This window comes from Apostichopus japonicus, chromosome 17 (genome assembly GCF_037975245.1).
Source record: "Apostichopus japonicus isolate 1M-3 chromosome 17, ASM3797524v1, whole genome shotgun sequence".
In the NCBI taxonomy this organism is placed as follows: domain Eukaryota; kingdom Metazoa; phylum Echinodermata; class Holothuroidea; order Aspidochirotida; family Stichopodidae; genus Apostichopus; species Apostichopus japonicus.
In genome coordinates, this window is record NC_092577.1 from 13,025,491 (window position 1) to 13,038,261 (window position 12,771).

At 35.7% G+C, this 12,771-nt stretch overlaps 1 protein-coding gene across 2 annotated transcripts in view; it reads left to right on the plus strand.

Annotated features, from left to right (window-relative positions):
- The window catches only part of LOC139984942 (uncharacterized), a 113,616-nt gene extending 101,272 nt beyond the window's left edge, over positions 1–12,344 (plus strand). Inside the window, exons 2-3 of one of the 2 annotated variants that reach the window (XR_011799237.1) lie at positions 2,475–2,516; positions 10,024–10,121. Coding sequence is in view for 1 of the 2 variants with exons in the window: in XM_071999094.1 (XP_071855195.1) it covers positions 2,475–2,516; positions 10,024–11,096 (1,115 nt within the window). In the remaining variant the exon portion in view is untranslated. Of the gene's footprint in view, positions 1–2,474; positions 2,517–10,023 lie in introns of both variants that reach the window. The other variant, XM_071999094.1, reaches the window with a different exon arrangement.
- The last annotated feature ends 427 nt before the right edge of the window (positions 12,345–12,771 follow it).

A 12,771-nucleotide genomic window follows, 5' to 3' on the forward strand; every position in this document is an offset into this window, starting at 1 on the left:
CGGTGTGCTATTTGGAAAATTAAAAAAATATGTTGCTTGGTAACATATAAACTACATTATATATGAAAAGGAGAGATTTTTTGTCACTGTCGTTCTACGTTAAGTTATTTTTTGATGATTTTACGCAACTTGCTTGAATATAAAAATAAAAAAATTCGGCCTACATACTGTTTTTCATTGTTCTTGATCCAGATTGATGTTCGATGCATACAAAACAATGTATTAACAATGCATCAGTTTAACATCAACTAGGAATAATAATACACTAAATATACAGTTGAGACAATTTGAAGAAAACACCAATCAATACGGAGACTATGGACTTTCATGCACGAGCATGTATAACTGCAGTTATTAGTCAGTGTGGTACGTAAGTGTCTCAATATCAAACATATAGGTAGAGGATGTAGCTTTACCAATCAGGGTGCAATATTCAAAATGCGTTTTATCTTTATTTCTTATGATTTAAATGAATTCTGTGCACTTTCTTCTATTGTTACGCTACATTAAATGAACTAGTACTGAACGCTTCAATTTCTTAGCTGACTTTCCTTAAAGGAACCAACTTGATATGCAAAAAGGCAGACATTCAGAGAAAGGAAGTTCGGTTTTCTCTCGTTGTGGGTACATTTTACTTAGCTAGTGTTCCCCAGTGGGAAAAAGTTAAGCCCGGAAACGATACTGTGTAGCTGTAGAAACATTATTAGCACTCCTTGTTATCTATCAAATTCTGCCTAAAGTCATTTTTTAATGACTTTACGCAAATTGTTTGAATAAAACATATCGGGTTACGGGAACATCATTCATAGTTGGTGATCATGATCGATGCTCGATGCATACATAACAATATATTAACAATGCATCAGTACACATGTACAACTGCAATTATCTGGTGATTACTGTTTGTGTGGTTACAACTATATAAACAAGCAGAAAATAGATCTTTGTCTTCTCAATGCGCATACCGTTAATTAAAAAGCGGCTTTATGTGACATAGAACCAATAAAGTCGATGGACAGTTCATGAATTTTGACCTGAAAGATACTTTCATTCATGGTAATTGTTCAACACGGACACCATGCAATGTCATGCTAGAGCTTGTACAACTGCAACTATCTGGTGATTGTTATGTGTGTGTGCGTGTTTACAACTATATAAACAATCAGAAATGATATGTCTTCTCATTGCGAATACTGTTTATGCAAGAATCGTTTTCAAGTCACATAAAACCAATGATGACGATAAATTGTTGATGAAGCCTTACCAACGATCCTGTCATTCACGGTAGTTATATAACGTACCAATGACATCAAAAATCCAGACATTAAGGTTCCAACAATCCCTAATAGTACTGACGAATCCTGAATTGGCTCATACATGTACTAGAAGTAATTGTTTAATGTTGTACAGTATACGATGAAAATGTACGAATGTCAATCGATAGCCTTCTCTAGGGAAAATTTTTCAAATAATTATTGGAAATTACTGCAATACTTTAATAAAATAAACTTTCTTTTAAGTTAATGATACCTGGTTATGATATGTATTTTCTCTTTGCATTTTCAGTTAAAATTTAATAAGGCGATAATTTTTACCCTGACATCATATTTCTACCACTGATTTGCTTCCTTTACTTTTATAATGCACAAGAAGAGATAATGTCATGGTTCTTGTTTATTTTCCTTAAAATTTAATAATGCGATCATTTCCAAGTTGACATCATGATTTCACGTTTTGATGAATCTTATATACTCTAAAAACACGAAATGTTACAATTACGAATATTTGGAGATAAACATTGTACTGTCAATGAGTCTGAAGGCGTAAGCGACGTGTATTATTTTTAAGATTACATGTTTACGACGAAATGCGGTTCATAACATTATCGTTACCTGTTGTAAAGATTGTATTCTCTTCATACCAAAAATCAAGAAGCTTTTAAAAACAATAAGCTTTGGTCAAAATGTAGCACAGGAGTCATTTCATTTAACAAAATACAGTTTTTAAATGTTTCGTAAATCCATGAATGTTTTTGGTACGCTTAACTTCCTCGTGAAGTTGGAGCATATCTATCAAAACGTCGATTTCATTAGTGGAAGATTTAACTGTGGGGGAAAATCAGTCGAAATCAGGCACAACAAAGGAAAGGTAGCACGAAGGGAACGAGCGATGAGAGAATTAAGGCTCTGCGGTAGGGAATTTAGTAGACACACTATGCATTATCTGTATGTGTGTACGTACGTACATGTAACGTTTATATAGAGTACACTTAATCGCATGTACGCTAGCATTCTAACAGTTTGGCGACCGGAGGTGTTTGTTGTGGGGTTAAACAATAGTTTAAATCACTGAAAATATAAAGATTATCCATGTGACATACGTTAATTGTACCTTTAGTGTGTCAAACGATATGGCATGGAAATGGCATGGAAAGATGGATAATGGTTTTACTCTTATTTCTTTTATCTTTTTAGGAAAACTTAAAGGTTTATGTGAAGGGACCGATGCTACAACAGGTAAGTACTGTGAACGCTTTCGAAAGAGCAATGCCCGTATAAACCATAACTACGCATGAACAAGGTGAATGGATTAGCAGCAACGTGAGCCACATAATTCACGTTCACATATTACTTATGAGTGTAGCTTGTATGTCGTACACGCAAAAAAATGGAGTGTTGAATTTTAACACTTTCCAGGTGTAGCCGTTCACCCTACACCTGAAGGGTTACTCTGACCCTGAGTAGGGTTACATAATTTATGTAGCGTGAATTTTTTAACACCTGCAGAAGTGTACTTTCAGTTCGAGTATTCTGATTGGTCAAACCTCCCGTCAGCTGGATTCTTAGTGTAAGTACCATCGTACCGTGAACACCCATTTACCGTACCTAGCAATACTTGTATACCAGTTTGTCGACATTTATCGTTACTAAATGTACTATAGTAACCACAGCCATATATACGTTCAAGCCACAAAACGTTACGTACTCAGTGTGCGATAACGAGCTGCATGAAAATGACGTTATAGGAGACTGGGGCCTGGAAGAATTGATTGAAAAATTCGAAGGTATGTTTTGATATTATGTAAGTGTACGTGACAAGAACGAGATATGCTTAGAGACCCACGACTAAGCTGGGTAGACGAATGCATTTGAATCGCTTGCGTTACGTAGACCTAACGTTAAAGTCATACTATAAGTTAATATAATAGGCTAGCTGCTGTTTGTCATAGTCAACTCATAATTGTCAACGAATCAGTGTAGCCTACATACAAGTAAACATTAAACGGAATTGCCTTCGGACGGACGGAGGACTTTGGTCTAGGCCTTTATTGTAATCTAGTGCATTCTATTCCTTTTTGTGCGTTAACCGTAACTTCGTATACCCTGCGAGTCACTTTTTTAAGTAGTACTACTACTAGGCCTAGTACTAGTAGGGTATACTTAGGCTATTTCAAGACAATGCATTTTAAATAGCATCGGGCATGGGCCTATAGAACACGCTGGTACTATGTTCAATAAGGGATAAACATATATTCATGTAATGCAATATATAATTACCACTAATTGCCATTTTAGCTTGTAAGTTGTAGCAAGTAGGCCGAAGCTGATGTGGATTGGTGATACTTTTAGACCTAGGCCCAACTATAATTTAGCTATCTTATGGAAGTGATCTAGCTGTTATAATTCATATCAATCTACACAATTGCAGTGGGAGTGAGCATTATTTTAAGCATTGTTAACATGATGCATTGGTTATAAAAGTTGCCTTCCTTGTCTGATGAAAGTTTAATGCAAGTTCCTGTTTTGACAAGTAATCACTATAGGCCATCTGGCTTTCTAGATTCAAACGTACTTGAAGAAGTTAGAATCACAACTGATTAAATTGTGGGCATTTTTTTTAGGAATGTTCATGTTTTGTGAGGGGTACATGTAAAAAACTGCTTATGCTCCAAGAAGGTTTTAACACAACTTCATTATGATGGGAATTTTCTTTTCTTTTCTTTGTTGTTACTTAGGAAGCATCAACTTGGAATTCTATTTGCAAAAGATTTCAGAAAGACCTCAGCAATATGTGTTACTTCTTGGAGGAAGCAAAATACACCCCAAGCAGTCATTTGTGATCATCCAGAGACATGCCCTACCCCAGAGGACATTTATGAAGCCATTGATGTTTGCTTCAAATTATTCTACCTGTTAAATCTGAATTATACCAAATTGCAAGTCTCGGTGCCTGGGAATTTTTCCAAAAAGTTGTCTACAAGTTGCCTGGTGGAGTGAAACGCAACCAGATTCGAGATTTTTATGCTCACCGTGCCGACAAAAAAGACAAAGTTACTGCAGTTTAGCAGTTGTCATAGACAGAACTCCATGTTTCCTCATCTTACGGATCAGAATGTATGTAAAGTTGTTGCTTATTTGGAATTTTCTTTGGGAAGAGTTTTTTCTTTGTGTTTAATTTGGAATACCAAAGGCACGAGCCAACAACAAAGACAAAGTAACTGCAGTGTAGCAGTCATCATAGACAGTACTCCACGTTTTCTCATCCCACGGATCAGCATATATCTAAAGTTGTTGCTTATTTGAAATTGACTTTGGGAAGAGTTTTTTCTTGCGTTTAATCTGGAATACCAAAAGGCATTTGCCAACAACAAAGACATAGTCACTGTAGTGTAGCAGTCATCATAGACAGTACTCCACGTTTTCTCATCCCACGGATCAGCATATATTTAAAGTTGTTGCTTATTTGAAATTGACTTTGGGAAGAGTTGTTTCTTGCGTTTAATCTGGAATACCAAAAGGCATTTGCCAACAACAAAGACATAGTCACTGTAGTGTAGCAGTCATCATACACAGCACTCCATGTTTTCTCATCCCATGGATCAGAATTTTTCTAAAGTTGTTGCTTATTTGAAATTGACTTTTGGAAGAGTTGTTTCTTTGTCTTTAATCTAGAAACAAAAGGCATGTGCAAAAAAATAAAGACCAAGTAACTGCACTGTAGCATTTGAAAATGTTGGCACTTTTAAGTTGACTTAATTCCACAAGACAATACTTTTATAGCCTAAATTGTTCGTTTTACATTTAATGGGATATAATAAATGGACCTCTGGAATAGGAAGGTAGTAGGGTGTTTAATTGCTGAAAATCCCACATTCTGAATTGTTTGTGTTGTCATTGCTTTTTGCTCTCTCTTAAATGTAACTTTCTGCTGTGAGCGATTCAAACATGCATCCATATTGTTTACCTAATTACTAGGTAATAATTCACCTAAAACCTGTATAAAATATTTACTAAACCGGTGCGATGTAAACTTTTCTGGCAAAATTTTACATAACAGTATTGTATTTGCGTTACATAATAAACATGTAAAACTTTACAAACCAGCAGTTAAATATACATCCAGAAGTATAAACGAGAGAGCACTATTGTGTGTTGAGAGTCCATTAAGTATCATCTTGACACAGATGACAAATGAACACTATATGGTGGTAATTCTACTCACTGAAGCAGAACTTTGACACCCAGAAGGCCAAAAAATGTGCACTAGAGTGTTAATTATACTCCCTGAAGTGCAATTTTGACACCCAGAAGTGCTAACAAATGAACACTTTATGGTGTTAATTTTACTTCCTGAAGTGTCATGTTGACACCCAGAAGTTTTAACAAATGAACACTTTATTGTGTTAATTTTACTCCCTGTAGTGTACCTTCAACACCAGGAAGTGTTATTTTGACACTTGTATGGGTGTTGTTAAGGCAACACTCGCAAAGTGTTATATTATGTTACACTTCTGAAGTGTTAATTTAACCCGGTGGGTGTTGTCCCTAATCCAAACAGGGTGGGGTGTTAAATTCAGCACTTTACGATTCAAATTTAACACTTCATTTTTTTGAGTGTACACTCGGAAACAATGCTATCCTCTAAGTCATAGGTCCAATTCTGTATAGAGAGCCAAAATAACAAGGCATACCAGTTGTGCATGTGAATTCAACGCAGTAGTATTGCACGAAAACATTCCCAACCGGAAGCACCCATGTCGTTGGTACATGTATTGCAAATTGACTTTTGCTATGCTGATACCATTTTACAGCTTAAACTTTAGAGTCTTAAGTAAGGAAAATAGTTAAAAGTATGTTTTGTATTATTAGGTCTGGACTTAACTTTCAGTTTTCTGGGCTGAAATTCATGATTGTGTCAATGACTTTGAAATCAACTTCAATCGAAATTAGTCAGTGTAGTACGCAGGGGCGTATCCAGGGGGGGGGGCGCAACAGGCGCGCGCCCCCCTATTGGCCGTCACCAAAAAAAAAAAGTTTAGCAAAAAAAAAAAAAAAAAAAAAAAAAGGTGACGACCTTTATGTGAGATGTCGGTGATCGCTCAACCCCCCCCCCCTCCCGTATGCTTTATTTTTTGATTGCCAAAAAAAGGTTCTGGCGAAGTTCGACGGCATAATATTTTTAGAAACATAGATGGTAATTGTGTTTGTATTATCACTAACTATAACTATTAACACTAAATGACATGCCAGCCATACTAAATTGTGCATTTTGTGTCCATATTTACTGGAAATGTTGCTTATTATTAAGATCGAAAAATGGATCACATATGGCCATGGGCGGCGATCCTGGGTGGAGGGGGGATATATCCCCCATTGAAAATGGGTGGAGGGGATGTAATGCACCATATTCCCCCCCCCCACCAAATGCCAGGGATAAGAATATTTTCATGCCTACATTTATGCATCTTCATTAATGTACGGCTCTTTTTTAGCTTCATTTCTCGCCTACCATAAACGCAGTGCGATCTTTTCAAATAAAGCGTCTTTATAAAGCAAAAATAGTTGACTGTAGGCTTCATTGGCCCTATAACAACAAAATGTATTATTGCGCCCACGGTATTGATATAGTACATATATGCACCCTCATAGTATTCATATAGGCCCTATAGTAGGCCTACACACGTACATGTTCCCTCGAACAGCTGAGAATCTCATGTAACAAGGGTAATGCTTAATACACGTTTCACCTGGATGCCCTAGCAATCGGTACCTAGGAATGTAACTATGTGTAATTGTGTATTGCATGTGTATAGGCCTATAATAGCCTGCATGAGGCCATTTTCTTCATCGAATAATATAACAGAGCTCTCGAACATTCTAACGTTGCGCCTGAAACAAGATTGACAGGGGCAATTTTCCCAAAATAACACCCGAAATAAAAAAAAAAGTATTTTGGATCCTGATTAATTATGAGATATTTCGGACATGACATCCCTATTTTAAAGTTGGGTATATGCCGCTTGGAAACCTCGGGAAGTGCCGTTTCCGGCCATCTAGAGGGTTTGTTAATCCCAAAATTTTCTTGTACGCTTCGCGCCAACTCATGGTGGCGCTACGCTTAGATAGTCAACAAGGTCATATCCCCCCCCCCCCCACTCGGAAGTATGGATCGCCGCCCATGCATATGACAACATTTTTCATTTCAGCCCTTCTTTGAAAGCAAAAATTTTACACCCCTCCCCTTAGACCCATCCCCCAGGACGGCGATCATTCATGCCTGGCGCCCCCCCTATTGAAAAATCCTGGATACGCCCCTGGTACGTAAGTGTTTCAATAACAAACATGTAGATGGATAAAGTAGTTTGATCAATTGAGTTCAGTGTTCAAAATAGACTTTAGCTTTAATTCGTATCATTTTAAAGTAGGTTGCTCACATTTCTTCTATTGTAACGCTACATTAAATGAACAAGTGCAGAGCGCTCGAGTTTCCACGCTGACCTATTTTCAATTAAACTTACTTTCTATGCAAAAAGTCAGAAATTCAGAGAAAAGAAGTTTGGTTTCTCTCGTTGTGTGTAAGTTATCCTTAACTATTATCCCCCAGTGGGCCAAAGTTTACCACGGGAACGCTACTGTGTAGCTGTAGAAAAAATGATTTGCACTCGGTGTTAACTATTTACATAGGCTATGAAATATCAAGTCTAAATTCTGCGTTTAGTAATTTTTTAATGATTTTACGCAAATTGTTTGAATAAAACATATCGGCCTACGGGAACATTCCTCATATTTGTTGATCATGGTCGATGCTTGATCCATACATATTAATGCATTAACAATGCATCACTTTTACATCAACTAGGTAAAACTACAGTAAATGTACATTTGAGACAGTTTTGAAGATAACACCAACCAATACGGACACTATGGACTCTCATGCTAGAGCATGTATAACTGCATTTATCTGACGATTACTATATGTGTGTGTTAACAAAAATATAAACTAGCAGAAAATAGATCTTTGTCTTCTCAATGCGCATGCCGTTAAGAAAAGAAGCGGCTTTATGTCACATGAAACCAATAAAGTCGATAAATTGTTGATGAAATTTTACCAACGATCTTGTCATTTATGGTACTTGAATAACGTACCAACGACGTCAAAAATTTAGACATTAAGGTTCTGACACAGTCTTCAATTGTACTGACGAAACCTTCTTTTTGGCCTATACATGTACTGGGTGTAATTTTTGAATGTTGTACATAATACTATGAAAATACACGGAAATCAATCCATAACCTATTTTAGGGAAAATTATTAAAATATTTATTGGAAATCACTGTTTACTTGAATCAAATAAACTTTTCTTAGTTTATGATACCTGGTTATGATATCTATTTTACCTCCGTATGTTTCCGTTAAAATTTATTAATGAGATAATTTCCAACCTGACATCATGATTTCACGTTTTTATGAATCTTATGTAATTTAAAAACATGTTATGTTACAATAACGAATATTGGAGATAAACATTGTACCGTCTGAAGGCGTAGGCGACGTTTATCATTTTTAAGATTACATGTTAACGAAGAAAATGCGGTTCATAACATTATCGTTACCTGTTGTAAAGATTGTATTCTCTTCATACCAAAAATCAAGTGTTGAGCATGGCAAAGAGTTAATACACGATAATTGTTATTGAACACAAAACTGTAATCATTTGCTTACTATAGTCTATTAACCAGACGAAGCGTTAAATATTAATTTGGTAATACAATTGTAAACTGCATCCAAAACGTGAGGTACATTTTGTCTAATTATCTTTTATTTACATATATTTGTTTGACATGAACAGTAGTAAGTTGCAAAAAGCAGACAACACTACTTTGTTTTTAAATGACAAGTGCAACTTCTTAATAGAAGATGTCACATTTTTAACTGTTATTATTCGTCTTTGGACAAACATGGCAATATTAATTTGAAAGTTTTCCTTTGTATGGATTTTAATTTACAGACTAGTATGAATTCCCTCGGACTGATCTAGCCGCAAAGATTTCAGGACTGTCTTGTCAGCGTCGACAAAATGCTAACATTTTCTTGGCCTTACGAGAATCATATTTTGTGATACTATAGAGTTTATACGTTGTGGATTTTCGGGTTTTCATGGTCACTTGAAGCTATTATATGGCATACTTTGAAATTCATATCTCTTTTGTTTTTATCAATGAACCCAAAGTTGAGGATGAAAAAAGTTGTCAAATTGAAGAATAAAAGCTGTTCAATTATTTTGGAAACTTGATATTAAAGGTTCGTTGTGGGTCATTTGTTGTTTATTTGCTTTTTACTCAGTACAATCATTTCCCACTCCTTGAAAGTCACCTCATCTTTTTTTTTCAAGGATAACATACTTTGACCTCCGTTGACCTCAGATAACATTTGATCAACAAATGGAATCGTCTATTACATGTCTTCTGCTTGAATTCTTTGTGACTCTAACGAAGAAAAGGAATAAAATAAATTAAAACCCGAAATCAGCTTGCTCCTTAACATTATATTAACGATGACGTTGACAATAACATTATGATGATGACAATGATGACGAAATTGCCTATGTGGGCGATTAAGACGACGATGACGATGAAAGTGACGATCACGACGACACTAAAATGTGACGATGACAAACAGAAGTATGTTTACAGAGTGAATCATATTAATCCTTATTTTTTTTTTACCAATTTCAATTTTCAGATGGAAAACCAACGAAGAGTTACTTTTGCCGTGTGTCTTCCGGTGTGGTTGCTTTGATTTTCATCGTATTTGGTTGCGCGCCGATCGTTTACTATATTATTTGTTATTTTGGTCACGAAGAATACTATCTTCGATTCTTTGGTCATATGTCTTACCGGCCGTCACTGGTTTTAGCTCCACTAATTATTTTTGTTGCTGCGTTCAAGGCGCCAGAGGACCCGTACACTTCATGGGACAACGTGTTTTTATTTAGTAAATCAAGTTGGAAAAATAAATGGAAAGCTATTAAATACAATAAATCTGGGTCAATATTTAGCACAGTAGTCATCTACATTTCGGTACCAGGTTCGGTTTTAACGTTCAAATCAATATTCTATGTAACAACGCTCAAGCAAAGTCACTTGTTCTTTTTGACACTTTGGTTTGTTACTGAGTTCATTGGAGTTATTATCTTCCTTCTTTTCTGTTTGTTTCTTTATCTTCAACGCCTTGTAGTTCAGGAAGCAAGCAAGGAAGCATCAAGGCTTTTGTGTCATAATGTAAGCCAGTTCAGACATTGCATTACTCCAATAACAACTTTCTTTAAAGAATATTACCCTTTAAGAAGTCTAATGCTGCCATTGGTGTATATATTTCTTTTCGAATCAAGCTTCGGAATCGGGTCATACCTTACCTGGCATTATCAACATGGCAATCCATCAAATGGAACATCGTACCCTACAATACAACCAAACTGGGCAGACAACCATTATTGGTGTCCAAATAACTGTCCGGCTCTAGATTTCAATCATTTAAAGAGCTCCGTGTTGTACAATCTATGGATTGTGTCAAGACATATAATGACAATATTATTACCATACTGGTCTGCTTCTGGAATGGACATGAAATACATTTGGGATGACTTTAGGACAAAATGTACATACAAATACAGTGAAGAACACGAATCATGCTGGAGAACAATCATTGCTTATATGAAAGAGTTGCATCCCAAAACATCAACATATACAGTTCTTAATATTATTGTACCATTACTTGCTCTTGTCGCTGGCGTATTTACTGGCAATCAATTTTGAACCCTTGTTTTCATTGCAAATATGTATAAAGCATTCGCCGATTTCTCTAAAATGAGCTCAATGACAGATAAACGAAGTATAAAAAAATATAAAAAAACTGGCTAGATGGATGGATAAGATGAACGGATCGATGAATAGATGGATAAATGGATGAATGGATGGATGCACGGAAGGACGGATTGATGGATGGATGAATAGAAGAATGAATATGTGGATGGAATCTTAAATTTCTTTTTGTTGTTTTTATTTTCAATTATTACAAGTTTTCTGTACATTTCTTTAGTTTGTTTATAACTAAAAGCAATTGTAACAGCATTGTAACCGCAATGTGGTTCTTATTCGAGGGCTTGGGGTAAGAGTTGAGTTGAGGTGAGGGTTAAAACATAGTGGCAATTTACTTGTTATTACCCATTGCTTCATAGTTGTCATTGTGTTCAATATGTACATTGCAAAACACTGAAATATATTGGGAAGCATTGGAATTCTGGAGCTACAAATCAGAAATACTCTTTCTTACCAAACTGCGCTATCCTTCAAACAAGTCGTATATAATGGTATCAACGTGTTTGTTTAAGATTTTCTGAATAATGGCACTAAGTATTCAGCTGAGTTTTATTCCCAGGATAACATTGTGCTTTCCAAATATGTAAGTGTTTCCTAATTAAAGTTTCTCAAGTCTCTGATATTTTAATCTATTGTAGTGACATATTCAATTAGAGTTCGTTAGTTCCAATTCATCTGTATTATATTTGAGTGAATACATGAATTTCTATTGCCCAAGTAAGGGTCGTTATGTATTGGTCCAACAAAATCATTCTAGTGTCGAGTAGAAGTCGCCAGGTATCGGTCCAATAATGCATTTCTAGTGCCAGGAAACGTCGTTATGTAATGATAGTTATACGGATCTTACAGTTTCCTTTGGTAATAGAAGCATTTCAACTTCCCCAGCGGAATTTGCAAATATGCAAATCGAAAGGCTCAGACACTGTATATAGGTGTGACTTCTTTCAAAGGTCATTGAAAAGTGACTTTAGTCTATAACTGTAAATAAGGTAATTGTGTAGTGTTTAATAAATTAAACACATTGTCAATAGAAAGTAAATGTACAATTTGGAAAGTGTTACAAAAGGAATGTTAGATAGTAGGGGTATTAGTATGACATTAAATCAGGTTCTCTTTTTCGTTGATGTAATCCATCTTTCTGTAGACATAAACGTTGTTTTTGCATAGAATAAAAGTTGTTATTTACCACGCAAACAATTTCCGTTTAGTCTTTTCTTGTCGTTCATATTTTTGACGTTTGTAGGTAAACATCTTCAGAACAGATAAAAACATGGAGCCCTATACATGACACTAATGTCCAACGACGTTCAACCTTGGAAATCTACATTATGCCTTACTTAGTGGTAAGGCTCGACATTGTTAATCAAAATTGAAAATTAGAACATTGTGAAATACATTTTTTTTGTAGTTTAAAATAAAGAATTATGATTATTTCTTAAAGAGAGGATAAGATATTGTAGTTCGTTTTGTCAGTTGGGCCATATACAGCTGTATCAGTTGCCATAGCAACATCTGCCATGGTCATTGTTAATTTTCCTGAGTAGCTACTCCCAAGGATCACCTAAAAAGGGGTACAGAGGGTGACCGTAAGTCCATGACTGAGGGAGGGGTC